This window comes from Pyricularia pennisetigena, chromosome 3, assembly GCF_004337985.1.
Source record: "Pyricularia pennisetigena strain Br36 chromosome 3, whole genome shotgun sequence".
NCBI classification, from domain to species: domain Eukaryota; kingdom Fungi; phylum Ascomycota; class Sordariomycetes; order Magnaporthales; family Pyriculariaceae; genus Pyricularia; species Pyricularia pennisetigena.
This window is the reverse complement of record NC_043742.1, coordinates 4,206,859-4,231,760: the sequence shown is the minus strand read 5'-3', so window position 1 is coordinate 4,231,760 and position 24,902 is coordinate 4,206,859. Positions and strand designations below refer to the sequence as shown.

Here is a 24,902-nt window from a genome sequence, read left to right as displayed (position 1 = left end):
CAAAAAAAAAAAAAAAAAAAAAAAAAAAAAAACAGTCAGCTACCAGCGGAGCAAGGGCAGTATTGTTGGCCCAAGGTTCAAAGAGCCATTCATAGGGCCGTTCCTGCAGTCTATGAACCCGAAGTGGGAGGAGTACTACGGGAAGTGGACGAGCGGCCCTCTGAGCTGTGTCTCTGTCTTCCACAAGTATGCGCAAACTTTTCCTGGCACAAAGAGAGGTCAAAGCTGTTGAACATGGCATGTATACTGACAAAAATTGGCCGCCAATCAGGTTTGTAGTCATTGCGTCAACCCGTGATCTTGCGCGCAAGATCTTCAATTCCCCCACCTATGTCAAACCATGCGTCGTCGATGTGGCTCCCAAATTGTTGGGCCACGACAACTGGGTGTTTCTCGATGGCAAGGCTCATGTCGACTTCCGTAAGGGCCTGAACGGTCTATTCACCCGCAAGGCGCTCGAGTGCTACCTGCCTGGACAGGAGGATGTCTACAACCGCTACTTTAAGAAGATGGTTCAGATCACCAAGGACGCTGGCGGGAAGCCGGTTCCGTTCATGGTTGAATTCCGCGAGATCATCACAGCCGTTTCCTGCCGTACGTTTGTCGGTCACTACATGTCAGACGAGACAGTCCGCAAGATTGCCGTCGACTACTTCTATATCACCGAGGCTCTGGAGCTTGTCAACTTCCCTATCATCCTCCCTTTTACCAAGACTTGGTATGGCAAGAAGGCGGCCGACATGGTCCTGGCCGAGTTTTCCAAGTGCGCGGCTAAAAGTAAGGCTCGCATGAATGCCGACGGAGAGGTGACCTGCATCATGGATGCCTGGATTCAGCAGATGGTTTTGTCCCAGCGCTGGCGCGATGCTGAGGCTGCTGGAACCATCACCGAGGGCATGGAGAAGCCGAATCCCCTTCTTCGCAACTTTACCGACTACGAGATCGCTCAGACCTTGTTCACATTCCTCTTCGCTTCCCAGGACGCTACCAGCAGCGCTGCTACATACATGTTCCAGACAATGGCGCAGCACCCTGAGGTTCTTGACCGCGTTCGCGAGGAGAACTACAATGTCCGCAATGGCGACATCAATGCTCGTGTGAGCCTAGAACAGCTCGAGTCGATGAAGTATACGCGCGCCGTGGTGAAGGAGCTCCTGCGTTACCGGCCTCCAGTCATCATGGTGCCTTATGTCACCAAAAAGGCATTCCCCATCACTCCTGAATACACTGCCCCCAAGGGTAAGGATATATCTCCGCCACGGTGTGAACATGTTACAAGGCAGAACTTGCTGACCCAGATTGCCCATAGGTTCCATGCTCATCCCTACCACTTACATGGCTTTGCGCGACCCGGAGGTGTACGACAGGCCAGATGAGTTTGACCCTGAGCGGTACTACACTGGTGACGCCGAGGAAAAGGGCCAGAAGAACTTCCTTGTGTTCGGTACAGGGCCTCACTACTGTCTCGGTCAGCATTACGCCCAGCTGAACTTGGCTTTGTTTGTCGGCATGGCCTCACTTCAGCTGGACTGGAAGCACCACGCGACCCCCTTGTCAGACGAGATTCAAGTTTTTGCCACCATTTTCCCCAAAGTAAGTTTTACTGCTACTGCAACCTTTCTCGATAAGCTGCAACATTGTTCTAACCGAAATTTATCTACTTCTCTAGGACCACTGCCCGTTGACTTTTGACTGGAGGAAATGGAACTAAATTCAAGCTGTACAACCAAGCAAGGGCACCAGTCCCGAACGAGTGCCATGGTTGAGGTGGAATTTGCTCATGACGATACCGTGGCAGCTTTCATGGATATGAATTAATGGGCACAAGTATTATCCCGTTTCTATGACATGGTAAAGCATTGATTTTGCAAAAGCGTCCCACTCGTCACTTCTGATTTTTTTTTTCTTCTTTTTTTTGTTGAATTATACGCCTGTATATAGACCTGCCATCCGATAATCACTAATACGACCATGGAAGACGACCGTTGGGATGAGCTCGGACTCCTCACAGGCGTTCAGATGTGCAGTTTAAAGTGATGGTTTGCCTTAGCGTGACTACTGGTTCAATGACCACTGCGGGTCCTTACAGTACTACAGTAGGACGTTTTCTAGGCGGTTGGCAATGGTATGATATCAGTGGAGACTCTCCCGGGACCTAATGAGCTTGCTTTCACGTCAGCGCACGACGCGCCCCGCAAAACGTCAACCGCAGCCCTGAGAGCTTCAAGCTCTTTGATCGCTGTCACCTACAACTAAGCTTCCACCTAACATCAGTCCCTCTTCGCATGATATATGGCGCTTAGTTGAATAAACTTGGTAAAAATAGCAATCCGAAAATAGTGCAGTAATTCGCAACCGATCACAGGTGCAAAAGCAGAACCGAGACAATGACGAGTGCTCGACAACTGGTGCCAGCGCTTCTCCGTACGTCGGCGCTGGCCATCAGAGGAACAGTCGCGCGATCAGTATGCACAAGATCAATCCACCGTTCCCTAAGCACTGCCACCCGGCCCTTTAGTCGTCAATTGCACGCGCATATGCAGCTCAAATCTCAATTCCAACTATTCCACCAATGCCGGACGTATTCAGAACAGCGAAAACCGGTCGAGCCGAAGACGTCATCTCTCACCTTTGACCAGGTCAGTTGGGGCATAGATCCCCCACCAGACTTGGAGCTCTCGGGAAACGCTGCTAACCGCCGGCTTTGCGCCCATGTGTTAGGTCGAAAGACACGTCCTAGATATAAATGAAGGTGCCGATACGAACACCGTTATAGTTGGTGAGAAAGTCCTTGGGGGGAGGCACCCCTCTTGCAACATCCTGGTGTATGAAATATGCAGTGGCTGACACCGAAACACCGGCGACTCCTTTTCTCAGACGTTAGGGAACCCCACGAACTCAAAGCAACGGGGCGCATCCCGTCTGCTGTCAACATACCGATCACGTCACACCCAGACAGCTTTCATATACCTGCAGATGAGTTCCGGCTCAGGTTTGGGTTCGACCGCCCTGCTTACGACAAGAAGCTGATTGTGTACTGCAAGGCCGGTGTGAGAAGTAGGGCTGCTAAGGCGATGGCCCTGGACGCTGGGTTCGAGGATGTTCATGACTATCCGGGAAGCTGGCTGGACTGGGCCAAGAGCACGGACGATATCGAAAAATGATGTCAGCTAGGAGACTACCAGCCATAGCCTTCTACCTGGCATGTCATATAATTGTTGAGACTGGTCCATGGATTATATAATTACCAACATACTGAGATGTTGAATAAGACCCAGCCGAGCTGGACTGCTTAGTGCAGACTCAGAACGAACTATGATGGCGTGTGTGGATAGCCGAGCCTTGATGGTTGGCATGTGTCAAAAGGTTGAAATCCAATGCGATCCGTTTTCTTTGGCTCTAGCTAAAGTTACAAGTACAAAATTGGACAACCTTCTGTCGTCGCTAATTTCCGACGAGTTTCAATGCCGAGCTTCTCAGCTCTGCTCCATGCCATCTCCCTTTGCCACGGGACTGCGGTGCGCAAAGAACAAGATCTTGATCGTGACAGCTAGCGCGAAGTGCAATGCCACCACTACAATCAGCAAAATCTTGCTGGTCTGGCGATCCGTGGCGCTCAAGACCGGGTAGAGATTCCGGAGCAAGAAGGCGACAGAGTAGCCAAAGCCCACAGCCACAAATACAAAGTTTAATATGTCGATCTGCGACCAGCTTATGAGGGCGACTGGGATCCAGATCAGGTTTGCATATCCGTACAGAGCCCAGCATTCGAGGAGGTTGGCCGACTCGGATCCAAAGTAACGCAGTGCAAGGAAAAGCACGATAGGTAGGAACAGTGTGTAACCGTATATCAGACCAGCAGCACCTGGGATGACGAAAACGTAAGCGAAAGCCCGAGGAAAGCACCTAGCAAGACTGTACTTACCACTGAGCAACGTAAAGTCGTATACAAAAGACTCCGTTGTCCCCCTCGTCGCGAGGTATTGACTTATGGTGCCACCAATGAAAAGGATGAAGACGACTGTCGTGGCGATCCAGAAAGGCCCATACAAGTCCGGGTTTCCCTCGAGCACGTCAAGAAAGTTGGCCCGTGGATACAGGGCCGCCCAGCAGCGACTCAGAACGGCCGATGTGTCTACGTCGAAGAACTGCGCATAGTAGGATACAGTCCAGAGATATCGTTTACCCGAAGCTGTCGACGCTGTCGCTGGTAACGGCAGGCCAGAGGACCCAGTGCCGCCCGCTGCACCTGGCTTGCGCGCACCTGGTGTTGTTTCTGAAAATGTAGAGTTATGGAATTCGAGATCGTCTTGGAGATCCGTATGCCCGAGGTCGCCCTGCGGTCAAATGCTGCGTTAGTAAGTAGCTCCATCTCAGGTTCAATCAGCACAGCCTACCTCGTCGTCAATGTCAACGACGGCATCGTAGGCAGGGCCAGACATTGTGAGTTCCAAGTACGCTTCGGCTTCTCAAAAGAACAAGACTTTTATTTTTTCTATTCACACGGCTTGTTTCGATTGATCTCTTAACAGGTGTATCTGCGAGAAGTAGCTTGGACAAATGTATGGATGGGTACCTTAGGTAAGGTGTCCAGGTGAGGCAAGCAATTAGGATTGTGTCAGCTACCGCTGGCGACATGCTTGGCAACACGTAACTGCATCTTGCCGCTTAGTCATCACACACAGTGCATTTGTTTGTACTTTTTGCCGTGCGTTATGGATGCAGTCTCCACCAAAAACTTTCCAAGCCTACTTATTTCGCCATGATGTTGTAATAAAGAATCACGTGCGCTTGGTAGAATAGTAACAAGGAATCAGTTGTTCTTGATGAAAAATGTTCATGGAATCATATTCTGAGGCTCTTTGGATATATGGCAGCGACAAAGTCCTTGACTTGTGACATGTCCCTGGCTTCCCTGTACGCCAAAGTTTTTCCGAAATAACCCCTCCCTGTACTCTCGATGATCGCGAACCGAAAAACCGTGACGCCAAAGACCATGATGGGGGTGAAATCGTTTATTTGAGCTTCTTCTTGGGGCGAAGCTGGTTCGAGTGTCCACACTTTCTCTTCCTGCAGTTTGTGGCTGTGAGGCGAAACGATACAAAGTCAGCGGTGCTCATAGGATGGTAGTCTAGCCGGGGAGGGGTTGAAACATACCACGGGGTGGAAGACGAGCGTAGCACTTGCGGCAAATCTGCTTGTCGCAGTTGAACTTGCTGTGGAGCGGTAAAAAAAAGGTCAAAGTCAACAAGGCTCAACAACTAGACAGTAATTCTGAGGCGTACCTGGCCAGAGCCTTCAAGCTGGGCTCAATGATACCACCACGGAGGCGGAGTACCAAGTGAAGTGTCGACTCCTGTGTTGTGCGAAAAATCCTAGTCAGAATCCAATCCATTCATCGCGCAATCGCTGGCTCTAACGAACCTTCTGGATGTTGTAGTCGGACAGAGTGCGGCCGTCCTCCAGCTGCTTGCCAGCGAAGATAAGACGCTGTTGGTCAGGAGGAATTCCCTCCTTGTCCTGGATCTTGGACTTCACATTGTCGATCGTGTCCGAGGACTCGACCTCCAAGGTGATGGTCTTGCCAGTCAGAGTCTTCACGAAGCTGTACGTCGTTCGGATTAGTCGTCGTTCTTCGGTCGGCGTTCGATCGCTTCGCAAATTGGGTAGTCGATGAAACTTACATCTGCACTATTTCCGCAGTCTTGTTAGTTCGTGAACAGTAACTATCAGGGACAATTAGGCATTGCGACTTACTCTTGGCGGCTTTCGTAAAGTTCTTTGGTTTGGTGATGTCGGGTTGGAGGTCGAACAGAATCAACCACCAATTTTGGTGCGAGCGTGAAATCACCCCACGTCTCCAGGGCTCCGCGTTAAAGTGGACCGTAGTCACGTGTACCCCAATTTACAACCATCCAACTCACTGGCCTTTCTTCGTTTGGTTATTATTGTATGATTGCCATTTCTTTAAGCAACTGGCATTAATTAGTTCACATAGACATATTGCTGAAAATACCAGCAGCTCGAGCTCCGTATCATTACATGTTCCCATTACCGCTAGTAGTGAGACCCAACTGAAGACAATGGTCATTCCAGTCCAAAGAATCATCATCATCTCATCGACTCAGAGATGACTGAATCCAGGTCCTGGTCCTGGTAGGTTTTGTAACATTGTTTAGTCAAGCTTTTCATTTATTTCATCATTTGCGAGAGTATGTTGATCTTTTGGCCGGTAAGTGGATTTTGATATATATGTTTTTCTTGGTCATCTCCTTCTATCTACCCTGGTTTTCTGAACTCTCCTGGCAGAGCTATGAACAGAATGTGGCTGTTCGTTTTATTAAACATACTCAATGCTACTCTCAACTTGAGTGAGTGTTCGCAGCAGACGGTAGAGTCCAGGCGTATCCGCAATCTTGCTCGGCAGCTATTGTTGTCTCATCCAACGTGATCAACATCGACGAGTTTCACCAATCACTGACATTCGGGCCAATGCGTGAGAACAAGCCATTTGTAGTACCTCTCGGACTCTTACTGTGATACGAGGCAGACAACACATACCTTCAGAGGCAAACGACAAAGCGACGCCCTTGCTACTGGAATTGATGTGGCTTCGAAGTAGGGGCTTTTAGACCCCGAGCATTTGTGCCCCTTGAATCACTACGGGGGCCAACCCCGCAGCCAGCCATCGGCGCATTGTTGTCCACTGTCGCAGCCCCATCCAACTGTATGAGCTGCATGTGAGATGACGCCAGGCGCACGACGCGATTGCCCCTTGAGCCTTTTTGGTTGGCGCGCGTGCACCTTCATTCTATTTACTAATGATGGCCTTGAGTACTGTGCAAGTCTCCTATCCCGCCTCGCGATACGGCATTAACATCAATAACAACCGCCATTAATATCCGCGAACTTTCTGTAACAGATGAAAAGAAAAATTCAAATCTCGAAAATCGACAAACTTTATCTGTAATTGATCTTGAAGACGGGACCAACATCCCTGCCCCAGGCTGGCGTCGTAGGCAGCCATGGCGTACCGCTCGCCCTCGAGAGGCCCAAATCGCCAGCCTACAGACGATAACGATGAGTTGGCGCAATCGCTCCGACACCTCTCTCTTTCAGCGAGATCTCCCCAAAATGGCACCCAACGTTCTCCGAGCTCCATGAGCATTTCGAGGTCTCCCAGCTCTTTGAGCGTTCGAGGCGCCGCCCCGAGAAGTCCCCTGGCTGAGGGCGGCCGTCCAACATCTCGCGCTGGCACCCCAGGCCTGCTACGCAAGGCTTCAATGAACTCACTACATTCCGTTAACGGCGTTGCGCCACCTCGCCGTGCAAGTTCCGTCAATATCTCATCCCCTTCGGCTTCACGGTCGCCTCGTCACAGCACCTCGCCGCCGAAGCAGAAGCCTGCTCGGACAGCCGCCTCTGTTGCTCGTGATTACTTTAAGCTTGAGCTGGCAGTCCGGCATGGTGAGCAGCCAGATCCCACCTCCGAGACTGTGGTCATTATGCACGATAGCTGCTACGGGCATCGATTTTCCCGCCCTCGCACCTCCCGAGCTGCCTTGAGCACGATAGTCGAGCGACCGGAGAGGATCAAGGCGAGCGCTCTTGGTATAGCTGCTGCCTACGTACGACTGGGAGAGCGGCATTCTGATGGAATACACCCCATAGATGCAAGTGCTGATCCTGCGGCAATACCTTCGATACCATTCCGAATACAAAAGACTACTCGTCGGCTGCCGTTGATGTCACAGGCAGTTACGAACGTCCACGGCACCAAGTGGATGGAGGAGCTCAAAATGATGTGTGACTCTGCGGAAACAAAGCTGGCTATGAACGGAAAGGAGTTGCAGCGGCCGGACATGCACAGGGGCCCGGAACAAGACGGGCCGCCGCCCAAGTTCCACGAAGGGGACTTGTACCTCTGCTCCGAGTCGCTAGACGCTCTAGAGGGGTCCCTGGGAGGTGTGTGCGAGGCTGTGGATGCTGTTTTCACTCCAGAAAACCCAGCAAAGCGTGCTTTCGTCGCAATCCGACCACCGGGTCATCATTGCTCAGCCTCGTTCCCCTCGGGATTCTGCTGGGTCAATAATGTTCATGTTGGAATTATGCACGGAATTCTCAGCCATGGGCTGACCCATGCGGCCATTATTGACTTTGACTTGCATCATGGCGACGGCTCGCAGGCTATTGCTTGGCAGCACAACACGCGTGGTATTGGACTCTCAAAGAATGCCGCCTGGTGGAAGAAGCCATCGATTGGATACTTTAGCCTCCACGACATCAACTCGTATCCGTGCGAAATGGGCGATGAAGAGAAGGTTAAGAACGCGAGCTTGTGCATCGAAAATGCGCATGGTCAGAATATTTGGAACGTCCACCTGTTACCATGGAAGACAGAAGAGGACTTCTGGCGGCTGTACGAGTCCAAGTACAAGGTATTGCTGGACAAGACGAGAGAGTTTCTCAGAGCTCAAACAGAACGGTTCCGAAATGCCGGCCAGAGTAATGTCGCCAAGGGTGCCATCTTTCTGTCTGCTGGATTTGATGCCAGCGAGTGGGAGGGTTCAGGCATGCAACGACATAAAGTCAACGTTCCAACGGAATTCTATGCTCGTCTCACGCGGGACGTCGTCAAGATCGCGGCTGAAGAGGAGACTAGCGTCGAGGGCAGAGTAATCAGCGTCCTCGAGGGTGGCTATAGCGATCGTGCACTTTGTTCGGGCATTTTGAGTCACGTAAGCGGCCTGGCGGGTGACGATCCAGTAGACTTCGCTCCTTTGAAGGGGCTTCGCGGGGAAGTCAACAAGAGGCTAAGTGGAGCAAGCCTCACCCATGCTCGGAGAGAATCTCTTAGCCTCAAGAATACGTTCCCCCTCCATCCATATGAAGCAGAGTGGTGGCATGCTTCAGAACTGGAGCGACTTGAGACGGCCATGGTTGCCCCGATAGAGGCTCCTGAACCCAGGAAGCCCCGTAACGCTACGCCGCCGACCTATTCGTCTCCCACGCAATCATCTCAAGCTAAGGTGGTTTACAATCCTAGCAAAATCCGCCGGAGTTTGCCATCAACCGTTGACGGGAGGAGCTCACCCATGCCCGTACCACGAGCCCCAACACCACCGCCACCTGATGTTCCCTGGACCATCGCAGCCCATGAGCTTAGCAAACTTTTGATCCCCAGCGATCGTCAGACAGGCAGCTGCAAGCCAGAAGATCTCAATGCCGAGGCGACACGACAAAGACGGGATCGCCAATCTATAGCACTGGCGGCTGCGGCGTCATCGTTGCCATCACCTACAATAGTTGAGTCCATTGAAGTTGACGAACCCCCTCGCTCCTCAACGAGAATGTCACTGCGCGAACGGAAGGCCCCGAAGTCCTATTCAGATTTGAATAAGGACGACTTTACCAAGGGTGATCGTAGAAAGACTGTCGCAGGATCATCTGTTATCGCAACAGACAAGGTACTATCACTCTGGTCCCCGTTTCTCAATGTAGTCTACACGCTAACCCCTCAAAAAAAAAAAACAATTTCAGGCCGCAGCGAGAGGCTTTCCTGCGGCCGCCGGGAGGCCTAAGCAAACCTCGAGACGTCTTAGTGCTGCATCAACAGTTGTTTCTGAAGTTCCAGATGGATTCCTACCCCCTCCCATGAACGGTGCGGCTGCAAGGCCCGGCACATCGTTGAGTATCAGGCCAGAGTCGTCAATGAGCGTCCGCAGCACGATGACCACTGGCGGAACCCTCCCTAGCAAAAAGACTCGTGTAGCTCCTGTGAAGAAAGATGCAGCCCCAAAGGTGCCTCGGGGGGCAAAGAAAGCTGCGCCTGCGAACATTCCTCAAATCAAGACGGAAAAAGAGGCTGAAGTCACGAGACCAGTTGCTTCCCGGGCACCGGCTTCTACCTCATCCATGCCAACTCAGCCAAAAGAGCCCGATGATGAGATGAATAGCCTGACTACCAACATGAAGAAAGTCAAGATCACTCTACTCACAAAGGCTCAAAAGGAAGCTCGCGATCAGAAGGCAGCCGTGCCCACAAACGGTAATGAAGTAGCGACACCTACAGAGGAGCGGTCCCCAGCTGTTCTCATACCTGGAAGCGCGCCGGAGCGGATGCAATCAGGACGAAGCATTGCTTCCAAGCCTCCTGTCAACGCTACTTCAGTTGATTCCTCCTCTGGCTATCCGTCCGCTCCCTCAACGCCCGGCATGTTCATACCATTCCAGCCAGAAGGGCCGGCTCCGGAGCCACATCCTCAAAATAATCAGCACCAGCAGCTACAATGGCTCCCGCCCAATGTTGGAACGCCATCTCCCGTGAAACGACAAGATTTACCGGTGTTTTCAGCTACTGGAACGATACCTTTTGCAAGTGCGACGGGTCGATCATTGTCTCCTTTGCGTGGCAGTACAGATGCTCCTGACAAGACCAACAGCGGAGTTTCAACACCGATCCCCAAGTCGCGTGTTGAACAAGTCAGATCAATGTGGGAAATTCCGGAGACGCCACAGAAATAGCGGCTGTTTTTCTTGACGCAACAAAGCACTGAATATTGTCTTCTTTTATTCCTTGATGGTGTTGCTATTTGGACACGGTATGTTGTTGTACAAAACACGGACAAAGTTATCGTTGCCATTTTTTTGTTCGCCTGATTCCAATCTCTCATTTCAGAGTTGTTTTAGTTTGTAGTTGCACGGTAGTATGTTGCAAAGCTTTGCTGGACCAACGACTCCGTGGCATATAGAGATACCCCTTATAATTTATTTTCCTAACCACAGTAATACAAATGTCGACCGACCATCCTTGACTGAAATGCCGACATGCGGACCGGATAACTCGATGAGCTGAAGCATATCGGTATTTGTAAAAAGATCCCCATCCGTAACTTGTAGTACTTTAATTTCACACCGGGTTGAGTTGTCTTTTCGGACGAAAGGACTCCCTGCGAGAGTCCTGGTCCAATGATAACCGTGGCTCAGACGCCCTCCAAGAGCACAAATTGGGATTTTAGTCTGATTGGTGGGGCTTGCTTATCGAATTTGCGTGGCATTCACTAGGAGAGAACAAGACAATCTCTCATTCATACTATCATGAAGTTTGGTTAGAGACCGGTGGGCGGATAAAAACCAAAGTGTGGTAGACTGACGGCGACCGGTGTGAGATTCCATGCTGTGGCCCAGAACTATGAGACTTGCTGATGTCAGAGGTTTTTTTTTTTTTTTGTGCCTTCTCTCTTCCTCTCCTTTTTTTTTTCCCTCTTTCACATCTCACAGGACATACCACAAATAAGGGGGGTTCAAAAAAGTATGGAGTATCCCGTCGTCATTTTGACAGGAAACCACCACAAATCCGAGGATTCGCCTACGGGTCGCAATGCAGGCGGCCGGAAGCGGTAATAGTTGCTGTGCTAAGACCTCACACCCAACTCGGCGAGCGGGAGAACCAGTGGGTTGCAATGGGAGGGAAAGGGGGAGGGGGGGCGCTGTTTTTTCCTCTCTTTCTGCGTGGGGTGTGCTTGGATGTATATTGATGGGCCAAGTAACCCCCTCCCAAGAGCTTTGTTTCGAGCTATATACGGATCCGGTCCCCGGGCCCTGGGGTGGGAAGAGATTGAGCCAAGATTTACAGTCACATCTAGATTCTGCGGCCATTTGTTTTCCTCCGGACGAAGAAGAAAAAGAAAACAAAAGCCATTCGCTACCGGATGCGTAAGCTGAGATCAACAATTCTGTACCTAGTAGCGAAAAAAAAAAAAAAAAAAAAAAAAACTGGTCTTGTGGTATGCAACGGTGGATGTGATGCCGGTCTTGGCATCGAGGGCATGGATTTTATAGTTGGTTTACTGTACTTCACAAAGCATAAGGGGTTTAAATCTTTCCCCTGGCCTCGTGTAGCAAGCGGAATACGCAGGTCTCTGATCCAATTTTACGGTTTGCCTGTTGAAAGTAGAGTTTCTTCTGCACGTTGCCTCCATCGTGGATCAGGGTGCAAGATCCAACCAAGGCAACGATAGTGGCCTCTCGCATTGTAGTGGAGACGTAAGAACTCAAGGTGGCATGATCGCATTGCTCAAGATGAGAAATATCAAGTTCCCCACCGTTTATTCTCATACCAGTCTGAAGAAGAAGAAGAAGAAAGATTCCGTTGTTGGAGACTGTGCGGATTTAAATGCAACAAGATAAACGGTTCTTGTGGGAGGCGGGGAAAAGACATATACAGAAGAGAAAAGAGGGGTTGCACTTGCTGCGCGATATAGTTGCTGTCTTTACTTTTCCTATATCTGATCAGTAACCAGAAATTAAGTCGTTTTCAGACAGCTCACTCCGGGGCCCCGGTCAATGCCGGTCGTAGCAAGCAAGGGACGGCACTTCAAGCCTTGTTTTATTGATCTTACTAGGACGTAAGAGGGAGACGAAATCGATACAGCCCTGGCAAGAAAGGATATCTTTGAATGACCTATCAATTTAATAGCTGGGCTGAAATTATGGCGGTGAGCTGGGGTTGAGTAAAAAGAGCTTGAGTGTTATTCTAATTATTTTAATAACCAACGGAACCAAGGTTAAAGCATATGTGAATGTATGTAAGATACCTGCCGTGCATTGGGTTATTCTTTTCCCGCTACTTTTGTAGGAAGCAAGCAGTGATGATATCAGCTATCAGTCTCAATTTCTAATATTGGCTAGAAAATTACAGTGGTTGACCGAGTCAAGGCCGTACGTAGCTTCATGGCTTGATTGCGCAGACCCTTCCTTGTGTGACGCTGACATTGATCTGGATTATTGCATCATGTACCTACGTGGTAGTCGGTTCCTTGATGCAGTAGCGAAGCAAAACCGTTGTCAGAGTGGGGAGCAAGGGGAGGTAGGGGCTTGCGGAATTTCAAGACAAAACGGCAGGGGGTGTCACATATTCGTAAGGTCAGCCGGAAGGGTGTTGTCGTTGTTGAGAATGATCCATTGGCACGGAGAATAAGGGGACGGGCATACAGCCATTACACACACACACACACATATGTAAGGTAAGTATGTACATTACATTAGCGGACGGCACTGGGGCTGGGCAGTGATTGACGTCCTGGACAAGCTGTTAAGCAAACACATAATATAGACTTGACATAGCAACATGATAGATATGTTGGTTTGAGTTTGACTCTTTGGCCGCTGGTAGACAGCCTATGGGTTGACGATAATATCCCGAGGTCCAGCGGATAACTACTCCGCACATATTACGTAGATGTGGTCCTTGATGATAGATCCATGGAACCGTCGCGCGCTCTCCTGGCCCGGGATGGGGCAAAATGCGGATTGAACGGACGCCCGGGCAAGTTTCGCTGGTACTGTACTGTAGAAATACTCCGTAGTAGCCCCAAAACACCAGAGCGGCATGCGGCTGGTATGGGAGATGAAATCCATGGGCAATCCCTGTCGAACAACGTCCGGGCCAGGGACCCTCAGCTTCATCTCCAATCGGCAGCGGTCCGGCAAGAGAGCGGAAGAAAGTGGCCGATTGAAATGAGAAATCCAGGTCCAAGGTCGTCCGCTGAAAAGAAAAAGGCGGCTTTCGCCCATGTCTGGGCACTGGTGCGCAAGCCTGCCCAGAGTAGTTCTAGTCTGGTCTGTTCTTTTGTGGGGCATGCGACACTGAGGGTACAGTACTTTGTCAAGGTTGCAGACGGATATCATCGTTGACCTAAGGCGGGATCAACTGCTTTTCTCAGTTATGTCCAGAGGTAAAAGGTATTCAGGAAAGAGAAAGGCGCGTGAGCGATGATGTATTATTGTTTACTTTTAGCATTTAGCAAAATGTAGGTACGTAGTCTTAGTTGAGTGCCAAGGTACACAATAGAGATACGGTACGATGTTGGCAGCGGCTGCTTGGTCTCTCCTCATCGAGCAAATCGCATCCATGTACGGTAATCACAAATTCTCCTGCACCGGGCCCAGGAAGCAACCGGGCGGGAACGCCTCCTCCGCGTCCCCTCCCGCGAAGTTACCAATCCTGTCCTAGTTAAGCAGTAACGAAATTGGACAATAAACGCAATTTCATCACTGGAAGTTCCCACCGATGCCGTTGTTTGCAAAGAGGTGGTAGAGATTTTGGTGGGGGTTTGGTAGGTAAGGATGTCCTGGGGGAGAAGGCTACACGTTCTGGGATTGGTCAAGGCATTTCATGCATGCTCTTCCATTTTGGGCAAAAAGCCACAACTCAAGACGGCTCGCTTCCCTTTACTTGCCTGCGTTGGGTAAGTAGCTAAGATACATCATAGGCTGGATGATTCCTCGCCGACATGCCATTGCAAGGTTGCTTCGCATCAGAGAGATGGTCTGAAGTCCTACGGGGCTTGAGCCGTCATATTGCGCACGGTAATCCTCTAGGTAGGTAGGTATCTTCCTTTGAGAATGAATGAGAAAAAATATAAATAAATGAATAACCAAATAGGAGGGGAAAGAAGCAGTTGTAGGCTAGCCTTGCTAGGTAGGTGGGAAATAATTTGGATACTATCCATACCACGTAAAGAAGTACGAATAGCTCTGTGACCCGGTACTACGTGGTAGGCATGATATTACTTTTTGACTCCAGTATCAACGTACCGCAGTACGATGGTTCCAAGGAAGCTCTGCCAGGCTGTGTTCTGGGCCTATTTTAGGTGTAGCCTTGAAACACACCTTGGGCTCTAACTGGGCGCCCTTGTCTTTGGATGGGATGGCCCCTGCTCAAAACGGACGGCATCCCGGAGCGAAAGTTCTTATGGAAGGGCAACGAACAACTTCAGGCAGGGGCGGTGCGCCCAATATTCAAATCAAATTTACTCCTCTTTCTGGAACTGTTCTTTCTTGAGTGGGCTGGCAACAGTCATCACTACCTTTCTTAGGCTAGTTTGTCTGTTATTTGAAGTGACGACTGCATTGTGGGCAGGCACTTGACCTACCAACGGTACCTCGTCGTACCTAGGTACAGTAGTACTTTACTGTATCATAACCAGACCTTTTCCCACCAAATAATATTGAAAAAAAAAAAAAAAAATACCCCATTCATTTCTAATATGTCCACCCTCAAGATGGAAAAAAATCTGCCCGTATCAATGCCTCGCACAGCAAAGAATGACCTAGCCTCGACCTTCTTGGTTCCTTACATCAGATGAATACTACCCCAAGAACATGTCAAGCATTATGTCTTCAATCCCAACTTGCCCACCCATAGCAAGTTTAATACAACCTCGTTCAAGAGCCTCTTTCGGACGAACGATGCCGGATCCACTCCATTGCTTTTTTTTTTTTCCCATTCTCATACGTAAGGTACCCAGATGGCCATTCGTCCATAACCCTGTTGACCCTGCTTCACCTTGGCATTTTTAACCTCCCTTGCTCACGTCCCATCGCTCCATATACATACAGTATACCTACCTGGACAAGAAACTTGATCACATATTATCTTTACTTCTTTGTATTACAACTTCGCTCAGCAACTCAAGGACTTGGGTAGCCGGGCTGGGTGTTCTTGGTGCAAAGCCCTTGTACACTTTATCAAACCCAAAGGACCCCCCGGCTCGCTGTTTCATCCCATACTATGGATTCCATGTTCCCCAAGAAACTGGCGATGCTTCACCGTACACCGGTAAGCCGTTGACGCAATCGACCTTACACCTATACCTATCTTTGAACCAATCCGCCGCTTTGTCTGTTGTGCCTGGAGTTGGCAAACACTCTGTCCGTCGCAGGCTGCCACGAAGCAAATGAAAAGGGATAAGGATCAAGTCCAGCTCCAAGAGATTAGTACCTAGTACACGAGGCGCTGTTGCACGCGCTGGTCTGTTCGCTGTTCGTCGCACATCGCGATCTTGGATCGGATATCACTTGAGATTGGCAGTGACTTACTGCGTCACTCTACCCCCATCTCGTCGAGACGGGTGGCTTGAATCACGGGAGATCAGATACTTTCACCCAACCATTTTCTGAGCCCAAGCCGGGCAAGTCCCGACCTCTCGTCCCGACAGGGCTGGTGCGTCACGACGGCCACCGCTTCACAGCAGATTGAGGATTTGCTACGAAGTGAGAACACTGCGCTTGAAGCGTCGCTTTCTACTCGACCCAAGCGGTGAAGTCCGTCGGCAAGCGCCTGGTGCAAGGGTCCACCGAAACGTACCCTGTGCCCCGGCAGTATAACTCTCCCAAGTTGTCAACTGTCACAAACGCTCTCACTGGTTGGTGCTTATCGAAAGAAGCACCAAGGGTCACTTCCCACGTATAGCTTGTATTATATATAAGCGCACCAAGATCCAACTTCTCGGATTCTGGAACTACTCCAACACCAAGATCCACTCGGAACCCAACTCACGAAAGCTACTACGCCCATACTCCTGATTAGTCTACTTATCGCTATTGAACCATACCAAAATCGTCTTAGAACACCAACACACTACCTGCGCACTAGCCCTGTAAGCTGATATAGTCCGCCACGATGTTGGTGTTGGTCTTCCCACAGCTGACAGTATCTATAATCTAGCCTCTGCCCTGCAACAGTAGTCCAGCCACACACAGAACACAAAGCACCTGTGCATCCAGACAAAAACAGAAAATATGGCAGTTTCTCAGTGCCCTCATGACTTCCGGATGCTCAAGTCGCCCACGTCATTACTCCAGTGGGTCTGCGCAGCCTGCCACGCAGGCCCTCTTCAGATGATCTGGGAGTGCAGATGGTGCAAGACCAAAAGGTGCAGCGGCTGCTATTATGACGGCTGCCGGTGAGCTTTGCCAGGTGAGGCTAGCAAAGCAAGACGAGGCTGGGATTCAGGGGAAAGCTGGGGTTTGTGGCAAGACTGGCACCCCCCAGGTACGCCAAAAATATCTTTGCACTGAGGCTAGAATCGGAGCTAACACCTTATACGACATTTTTAGATCTGTGACAAGGAGGGATAATTGCCCGCGAACAAGATACGGCAACCAAAGCAACAGCGGTGTTATTTTCTACAGTCCGGGAAATTATTTTTTTTCTTGGCGACTTCCGGTGACTGACTCTTACTGTTCGACGACTTCAAGCGAAATGCTCGGATGCCAGACTGGAGTAGCCGATCTTGACGCCAGATAGGAAGTGCGATTACCCATTCCTATATGCGGCTACATATGGGCCGGTGCGAGTATCACAGCCGACCGCGGGTGTAACGAGCCCTCGATCTAAATGTCCGCCTTCTCTTTTCTCAGCCCGGTCTCGCTAATGTGCCCATGACAGGCTTTTCATTCTCTCTGCTTTTTTTTTATTTTATTTTATTCCTTTATGTCTTCTACCCTTGCTGGCTTTACCGTCTTTTCTGGAGTATCATTGGTCTTTTGTCTGTTGCGGGTTGGTAAAAAGAAAAGCCCTATCTTCTACTTGCTCGCTGGTTTCTTTTCACTTTTACCACCATTCTGGTTTGTCACTTGGCGCTGATTTTGATAGGCCGCCTTTCCGGCTTGGAGTTGCTTCTATTAGACTCAGATACCCCTGTCGCTTTTTCGACCTTGATTCTTTTGTGTTTGGTCGAGATTGGTGACGGTAGTCTGCGTTTTGCGGGATATTAGACTCGAACTAAGAGATTTTTCTTTTAGAAATCAGCTTCACTGGAGTCTCAATATATGGCTAGCTGCTCTTTGCTTCTTCTCGCTTGTCTGCCAAGGTTAAAATTCTCCGCGGTGTAGTCGGCATTTAGTGTGATACTTGATCGGAATATCAAAAAAAAGGGGGAGACTTTATAGATGGGGGGTAACACAATGCTACGACGACTCCGATCGCTGGGAGCCAGGCACAGACGAGCGGTGAGGAAACACATGGAATCTCCAAGTTCCATTTATCTGCCGTGGATATTTGACGACAAATATGCAGGTTGCCGTAAAATCGTCATGAATCTGCAGCCATTCAGGTGTAACCCTATTTCTTTCTTCTTTTTTTCCCTCTTGCATGGGGAGGTATCAGACCAGACCCGAGGTACTTTTTCTTCCACATGTCACAGTATTTAATAAAAGGGGCACAAAGGTATCCTCGCCTCGTGGTCGCTTCCCATGTGCAACTCGACTCGCAGATTTAGGGCAGGGACGACGGAAAACGGGGCATTATCCGATTCGCGATATTGAAAGTTCTCTCTCTCTCTCTCTCTCTCTCTCTCTCTCTCTCTCTCTCTCTCTCTCTCTCTCTCTCTCTCTCTCCTTTTCTTCCAGCCCACAAGAAGAAAAAAAGCTACTTTTATCTTGAGGTACCTGTCGTCCAGGTATTTTCCAGAATGCTCACCCATTGGCGCTATTCTCCATAACGCCTGACTGTACCCCAAAAGTCGCTAGAGAGGTTGTTTACTATTTTTTTTTTCTGTTCTTTTCTTCTTTCATTCTTTTCTTGTCTTGTCAGTTCTTCTTCTTGGCGAATTCCACCGGCAAAGTTTAAACTGCCTGTGCCTGCCTGCCGCTTCAGCTCTACCAAGGCACTTTGTATTGGCAACGTAACCCAAAATGGGGTCTTGGGGGGTCGTGTGAGGAAGAAGAGCGTCGTAGGCGAGTGAGGGCGAGCGAGGGCGGGAGATATGGGTTCATGCTGCGAGCCGGGACAAAGGAAACATTTCTCTATGGCTGAAGCCTGCTAGCTGATACCACTTCGGCTGTGCATATTACATACCACCCCTGGGATCTCAGTACGGACAGAACAGCCGAGAATGGTCCTTTCGCGCTTCTAGAAGCCAGATCCGGTACCTGGACTCGCTTGTAAGGGAAGAAGTGGGGGTTTCCGGGTTTTTTTTTTCTTTCTTCCTTTTCATCTAATCCCTCTTGTTCCGACCGGTTTTTATGGATGCACCAGTAAAACAGGTAACGCTAGACTCGTTGAAAGTCCTTGTCTCAGACACGGATGTTTTAAACCGAGGAACAAACGGTGATGAGAGCTACTTCCAACCTGCATGAATAGGTAACTTCAGACTGCAATACAAATCGGGACCCGAAAGAAAGTTGTCACAGAGCGCAGCCCTACGTGACATGGACATCAACCTGACGAGCCCCCTCTTTTTCTCTCACGGAGAAGATAGCTGTGCAAGTGGATAAAATTAAAAGTGCAGAGGAGAAACCATGGAAACAAAAAGCATCCCACCCCCTCACCGTTATGTCCGTTGATTACTTTGGTTTCACAGCTGACGAGGCTTCGGGAGAGTGTTATTCAAAATTCCGGTAGGACAAGCGCATCCAAGCTTTGAGTCATGGGACCTTTTGATTGATAAAAGTTCAAGTTACAGCTGTGAATTAGTGCACGACTCTGCAGCCGATGTATCTTGAACATGTGTGATCGGCTAAACGATTAAGCCCATTGACAAGACCAAATAATGAATGCCACGCGGCTGGGTCACCTGCTTGTGTTAACCCCGAAAAGACTCAGTACATGACCGGCCCTACTATTTGGCCCCTTTATCGGACCTCAAGCCTCAATGCGTCATATTGTACGTAAACAGAGCTTGTCAGTAGTGCAGATTCATGATTCTGCGCGGCAAATGGCAGGCTCAACACAATCTTGTTCTCGCCCGGTTTGAGCAGCGTCGGGTCAAAGGTAAACTTGTGGGCTAGGTTGAAGCAGATAACTGCCGACCTTACACCACAGGAGCTTGAATGGTAGTATCTAGTCACCAGCAGTCAGAATAAGGCGGGCATGACGGTGAAGACATAGCTTGCAGGGACAAGTTCACTCACGGGATGATCCAGGGGGCAAGATCGGCGCCGTTCACGCTCACAGTGTACGCCAAGTTGGCATGCGGTTCGCTGGCGTTGAAAATATCCGTGTTGCCCGCTGCAGTTTTTGCTCCGGCAAGCTGCACCGTGAATGTAGCCTCCCTCTTCTGTTGTATTTTTTCTTCGTTGACGTCGAACTTGATGGTCCAGTTGTTGACGTCTCCCTTTCCGACTGCTGGTTTTAAGTTGTCAGTATCTTGTGCTTGTACTTGAGCTGGACTTAAAGCTCAAATGAGAAAACTCACAGTAGGGTTCGGGCCGACGATGATTTCCGCGGCCTCCAAACATGCTCCAATGAATGTAGTTCATATCATCGACCTCCTTGCTCTCTCCTACTTTGAATGTGACACCATTGGGGAAATCCTCCACAAAGTCATAGGCTCCCCAGTAGATCCGATACTGCTCTGGGTGCAGGGGCTTGGTCTGGCTCGGCTCGTAGCCATGCTTGAACTCGCCGCTGCTCTTATCAGGCGTTCCAATGCGGAATATCTCGGTGCCGGCTGACTCCTCTCGCCAACGGGCATGTGTGCGTGGAGCAGTGGGTGAGATGACAACGTTGTCCTTGACATAATCACCAAAGATACCGTCAGCTATTATAGTTAGCCGATAGATACCATGCGCAACTCGTGGGATGGAGGCGTCGCCGTTGGCTGATATTCGAGTCCAGTATTGCAGAGCCTTGGCGTCGTGGACATTGTCTTGGTGGTAATGGTTATTCTCGGTGAGAATCTGCCATAATGAGATCAACAAGGCGTGTCAGAAAATGTGCAAAGTCCCGTTTACTGAAGATGAGAGCTGTAGCTACTGACTGCCGTGGGATTCTGAGCACCTTGAGGAAGATCTACATGAAGTCGGAAGGTTGAGCGGTTGGAAGTCGGGACGTAATTGACGACGAAAGGAGCAATGATATCGTAGAATTCGGCGCCCCAATTCGGGTCGCTGTATTGTTCGGCATCCCGTCGCAAGTCGTGTAAGGAGGCTCCGACAGGCCCATGGTTGAAGTAAAAGAAGGACTATCAAGGATCCTTAGCTTCTCCTTGTCACACAGGCTGGAAAGAACTCACTGGGCCAAAAGTACGGTCAAATCCATCGGTAATGTTTGGCTAATTCAGATGTTAGCCTTGGGTATATCGCTCTCAAAAAGTCCCACCATAGCGTTCGTTACTCACAGTCTGTTCGCCATGGTGGTTCGAGACTAGTATTCCCACGTTAGCATATAGCCCATAAATGACATCTATCAAGCTGTCAAACCTACCCATGTAGTTGTAAACAATCCCATCAACCACCAAATCAGAGTGCAGGGGCCCTCCAAAGTAGGTGTCGACCGTATTATGAACGAGAAAGGCACCATAGGTGGTATTATCAGGGGTTTTTGTGCCGTCAGCAAACCTAGCCGCGAACCAGAGTTAGAGTGTGATCAACATGTCCGAAATAGATATCAAAATCCTCCCAGCGAGCACGCACACTCCGTGAGCCTTGTGATCCTTCCAAACATCCATGAAGGTGTACTTGGTGAAGTAGTCCGACTCCTGTTGGACATAAGCATCATTGGGCGTATTCCCAAGCCACCAGGTAGCATCTTGAACGACGACCTGGTTCTTAACGGCCTCTGCACTGGGAAGTGGAGCAAATTGGCGTTCATTTGTGACCAGATGGGTATATATGTCCGTACTGGGCCTAAAGAGCGTCCTCAGCTCCTGCAAGTTTCTCAGGAAAGGGTGCGTCTCATTGTGGTACGCCACCCTTGAGAAAGTATGCAAACCAGTTTCGCCATCACGGATGAACCAGTACTGCTCCATAATCTGGCCCGTGTCTTGATGCGTGTCTCTCATTCTGACACCGGCCCAGGTGGCATTGTCGCTCCAGAAGGCGTACTCTGGCCGATGTGTTCCCGGTGTCCAGAAGCCCGATGGTGTGCAGTAGCAGTCCAAGTAAGGGCCTCGACCGGTGGACCCTGATGGTCTTCCGAGCATGTCCATCCCGTCTAGCTTTACGGCTGTCATGACGCCATTTGTCTTGTCAATCTCGGTATAAAGCCGGTCATTGGCAAGCACATATTTTCCATCCTTTTCGCGGGCGTCGAGTTTGGCATTCACCGTTCGCAAAGTGATGCCTGAGAAGGCGGCAATGATTCGGATGAGCTGCATCTTGGTGCCATGAATATCGAACTAAGCTATATGAAGTTCAGACAACCATCAGGATCCCAAATGGAACTATCCAAAGAAGGCGGACATTCCTCGATGTGAAGGATGTGCATTATTAGAGACTGCGGAACTTAATTTAAAGCTTGGAGCCTGCGTTGTTGCTTGTGCTCGGGAGATCAAGACGCGAGCCGAGTCGTAAATTGGAGAAATGACCCCAAAAAGCTCCCCGCAGTGCGCTGTCGATGCCACCAATAATATGTCTTTAGCCCTGTCTCAAGGGCAATCATCGCTTGATGATTACATTGAGCATTGTAAATGAAGGAACGCTCGGCTTCCTTTCACACAACTGTATGCGAAGAGAGAGGGGAAAAAAAAAAAAAAAAAAAAAAAAAAAAAAAAAAAAAAAAACAAGGCCCCACTGTCCAGGGAACTTCCCAGCACAACATAGCAGCTTTATGTCTAACTGGGGGAAAATATGCACGGGATACTAAAAATTGCAAGGGATAAAATGTATCATGCCCCCGGAATACAGTAAAGGTAGATAGAAGAAAACATTGATGATAGGTGAGCAAAGGGTTTGCGTTGGGCTGACGTAGGCTCTCTGTCTTCAGGTAAGGTAAGTGGTAGTAGTTTTGCGGCCTTGCTACTTGAGGGAAATGCGATCAATATGTACGATCGTTCTTGAGGAAAACAAATAGGTTGAAGGTTTGGGCAAGGTACCTTTCCCATCTGAAGTTTGCAGACAACCAGCCAAACAAGCACGTTTTCCCGGCAAGCCCCGATGGTGCCTGTCCCAGAACAAGACGCTTTTTTGGGTATCCTGGAGTTTTTGTTGCAAACGGGGATCATGGACCGCACGGAAGGCGGGGCTGGCGTCAACAAGTTTTCAACACTGGTGTGGCCACCTGATTTCATTTACCGGATCAGGAAGGATATCCTAGAAAGCTACCAATATTAATGGAGTATGGAAAACGTATTCAAGCCTCCGAGGATGCATCGGCCACCCTCGCATCCCGAAATACGCGCGCTTTCATGCTTGATTGCCTGAGCCTGTCTTTTTGGTGGGGTTACACTTCAAACGTTGTTCCTGCGTGCTTTCCTCCCATCCAATGCCTGGCATCTTAGCTGAGGCAGGTAGGTACCAGACACCTGGGTATCCTAAGAGTCAATTTCCTTGGAAACCGACGGATTTGATTGGCCAGCAAAAATTTATGGATCTTTATTCGTACATTCCATTTCGACGTACGCCGTATACCAATCCAATGAGTAAAAGCAAGTTTGGCCTCAGTGCCATAACCCCGGATACAGACAGACACCCTCCCTATCTGCCTTGGGATGGTTGCACTTTTAACAGCCGGCATCCCTCCCTTTCCACCCCTCTCTTCTCAATCATCAAGTACCATCTAGCAACGTCAGAGTCAACTTAAATCCATTTGTTCATCGAGAAAACCCCAACAAGCAAACAGTCATGGCCTTCACAATGCACTCGCATTCCGGGCAATTCTGCCCCGGCCACGCAAAGGATCAGCTTGAAGACATCATCCTCCATTGCATCAGCATAGGATACAAGACAATGGGTCTTAGCGAACACATGCCACGGACCCAACTGTGCGATCTATATCCAGAAGAAGTTGGTATTTACATTGTCTAGTGGACCTTGGGCAACTTTCTCCCGCTTACAACCTAGACCAAGCTGACAAGAAGTGCTCCCTCAACCCGACTTAGCTTGCGCCTGACCCGCACGCCTCCCTCGCGGAGCTGATGCCGCGCCACGCTGCCTACATGACCGAGGCGCGTCGGCTGCAAAAGAAGTATGCCGATCGCATCACTCTGCTCATCGGCTTCGAGGGCGAGTTCATCCGGTCCGAGTACGCCACCCTGGTGCGCTCGCTGGCCGACGGCAGAGGCGACCCGTCCTACTTCCAAAACGGCGACAGCAAGCTCGTCGCCGACGCCGGCAGGGTCGACTACTTCATCGGCTCGCTGCACCACGGCGCCGGCGGCATCCCCATCGACTTTGACCGCGCAACCTACCTGCGCTCCGTCGAGGCCGCCGGCCCCGGCGGCGAGGAGGCCCTGTTTGTGCACTACTACGACCAGCAGTTTGAGATGCTCCAGGCCTTGAGGCCACCCATCGTCGGCCACTTTGACCTGATCCGCCTGATGAGTGAGGAGCCAGGCCGCAACCCCAGTGTCTGGTCTCCGGACCGCGTCTGGCCGCTCATCAAGCGGAACCTCGAGTTTGTCGCGAGCTACGGCGGCTGGCTCGAGTGCAATTCAAGCGCCCTTCGCAAGGGGCTGGCCGAGCCATACCCGTGTCGGCCGATCGCGGAGGAGTGGGTCAGGCTGGGCGGCAGGTTCACAATGTCTGATGACAGCCACGGCATCGCGCAGGTTGCCACGAACTACGGGCGAGCCCTGGACTACCTCGAGTCGCTCGGCGTGACCGAGGTCTGGACATATGACCGACCAACAGAGGGCACAGGGCTCATAGAGAAGAGCGTATCGTTGACGGAGTTTCGCGCGTCTCTGAGGGTCCCGACAATGGTGTCCAAGCCATCATCATAGGAAGTCAGGGTTCCTATTCATAGCAGATGAATTTCTTTGCATTCATGGCATAGAACTAGACTTAGAGCTATAGACAGGCATGCCGCATATCGAGACCAATTAGACCTAGTGCCAATGCAAAATGGACAGAACAGGTTGCAAGGCTCAAACTGGTGAAATTGTAGCTAAACAGGCAAGTAGCACTATTTTCGCGCAGTTGCAAGTATAGACATGCCGTAATTTCAAGGGTGTGCCGTCTGAACCTGTTGAGGAAATACTCTGCCACTGGTGATTCACGCATTACGAGCTGCCTGCTGTACAACATAATCAACTCCGGCTGTCATCCATCCAGCTGTAGCCTTCGTTGTCTGGCAGGACGGACTACCTTGCCGTCAAATACGACACAATGCCTTCCCCTTATGTATATCTCAACCGTCTCTATGTGCTACTGACGTGCTAAAAAGCCCGACACAG

General features: G+C 50.1%; 7 protein-coding genes across 7 annotated transcripts in view; 3 read left to right on the top strand and 4 right to left on the bottom strand.

Annotated features, from left to right (window-relative positions):
• The window catches only part of PpBr36_02869 (uncharacterized protein), a gene marked incomplete at both ends in the record, with an annotated part of 3,451 nt that extends 287 nt beyond the window's left edge, over positions 1–3,164 (top strand). Inside the window, 7 exons of the mRNA XM_029890046.1 lie at positions 36–186; positions 272–1,239; positions 1,310–1,593; positions 2,366–2,465; positions 2,590–2,639; positions 2,722–2,779; positions 2,878–3,164. Coding sequence (XP_029752833.1) covers positions 36–186; positions 272–1,239; positions 1,310–1,593; positions 2,366–2,465; positions 2,590–2,639; positions 2,722–2,779; positions 2,878–3,164 — 1,898 coding nt within the window. The remainder of the gene's footprint in view (positions 1–35; positions 187–271; positions 1,240–1,309; positions 1,594–2,365; positions 2,466–2,589; positions 2,640–2,721; positions 2,780–2,877) is intronic.
• Positions 3,165–3,476: 312 nt separating this feature from the next.
• Positions 3,477–4,442, bottom strand: PpBr36_02868 (uncharacterized protein; the record flags this gene model as incomplete). The annotated part of the gene is made up of 3 exons (XM_029890045.1): positions 3,477–3,865; positions 3,926–4,337; positions 4,398–4,442. The coding sequence occupies 3 exons, from the start codon at positions 4,440–4,442 to the stop codon at positions 3,477–3,479; spliced, it is 846 nt and encodes a 281-aa protein (XP_029752832.1).
• A 573-nt stretch (positions 4,443–5,015) lies between these two features.
• On the bottom strand, positions 5,016–6,002 carry PpBr36_02867 (uncharacterized protein; the record flags this gene model as incomplete). Its single annotated transcript, XM_029890044.1, has 7 exons — positions 5,016–5,083; positions 5,158–5,216; positions 5,286–5,356; positions 5,425–5,605; positions 5,685–5,691; positions 5,758–5,858; positions 5,995–6,002. 7 exons carry the CDS (start codon positions 6,000–6,002, stop codon positions 5,016–5,018), a joined length of 495 nt encoding a protein of 164 aa, XP_029752839.1.
• Positions 6,003–7,025: 1,023 nt separating this feature from the next.
• Positions 7,026–10,524, top strand: PpBr36_02866 (uncharacterized protein; the record flags this gene model as incomplete). Its single annotated transcript, XM_029890043.1, has 2 exons — positions 7,026–9,467; positions 9,541–10,524. The coding sequence occupies 2 exons, from the start codon at positions 7,026–7,028 to the stop codon at positions 10,522–10,524; spliced, it is 3,426 nt and encodes a 1,141-aa protein (XP_029752838.1).
• Positions 10,525–13,923: 3,399 nt separating this feature from the next.
• Positions 13,924–14,864, bottom strand: PpBr36_02865 (uncharacterized protein; the record flags this gene model as incomplete). Its single annotated transcript, XM_029890042.1, has 3 exons — positions 13,924–14,010; positions 14,687–14,774; positions 14,818–14,864. The coding sequence occupies 3 exons, from the start codon at positions 14,862–14,864 to the stop codon at positions 13,924–13,926; spliced, it is 222 nt and encodes a 73-aa protein (XP_029752841.1).
• Positions 14,865–19,419: 4,555 nt separating this feature from the next.
• Positions 19,420–21,884, bottom strand: PpBr36_02864 (uncharacterized protein; the record flags this gene model as incomplete). The annotated part of the gene is made up of 8 exons (XM_029890041.1): positions 19,420–19,627; positions 19,699–19,912; positions 19,983–20,466; positions 20,547–20,750; positions 20,802–20,840; positions 20,907–20,932; positions 20,993–21,126; positions 21,202–21,884. 8 exons carry the CDS (start codon positions 21,882–21,884, stop codon positions 19,420–19,422), a joined length of 1,992 nt encoding a protein of 663 aa, XP_029752840.1.
• A 1,465-nt stretch (positions 21,885–23,349) lies between these two features.
• On the top strand, positions 23,350–24,449 carry PpBr36_02863 (uncharacterized protein; the record flags this gene model as incomplete). The annotated part of the gene is made up of 2 exons (XM_029890040.1): positions 23,350–23,511; positions 23,607–24,449. The coding sequence occupies 2 exons, from the start codon at positions 23,350–23,352 to the stop codon at positions 24,447–24,449; spliced, it is 1,005 nt and encodes a 334-aa protein (XP_029752835.1).
• Positions 24,450–24,902: the final 453 nt, after the last annotated feature.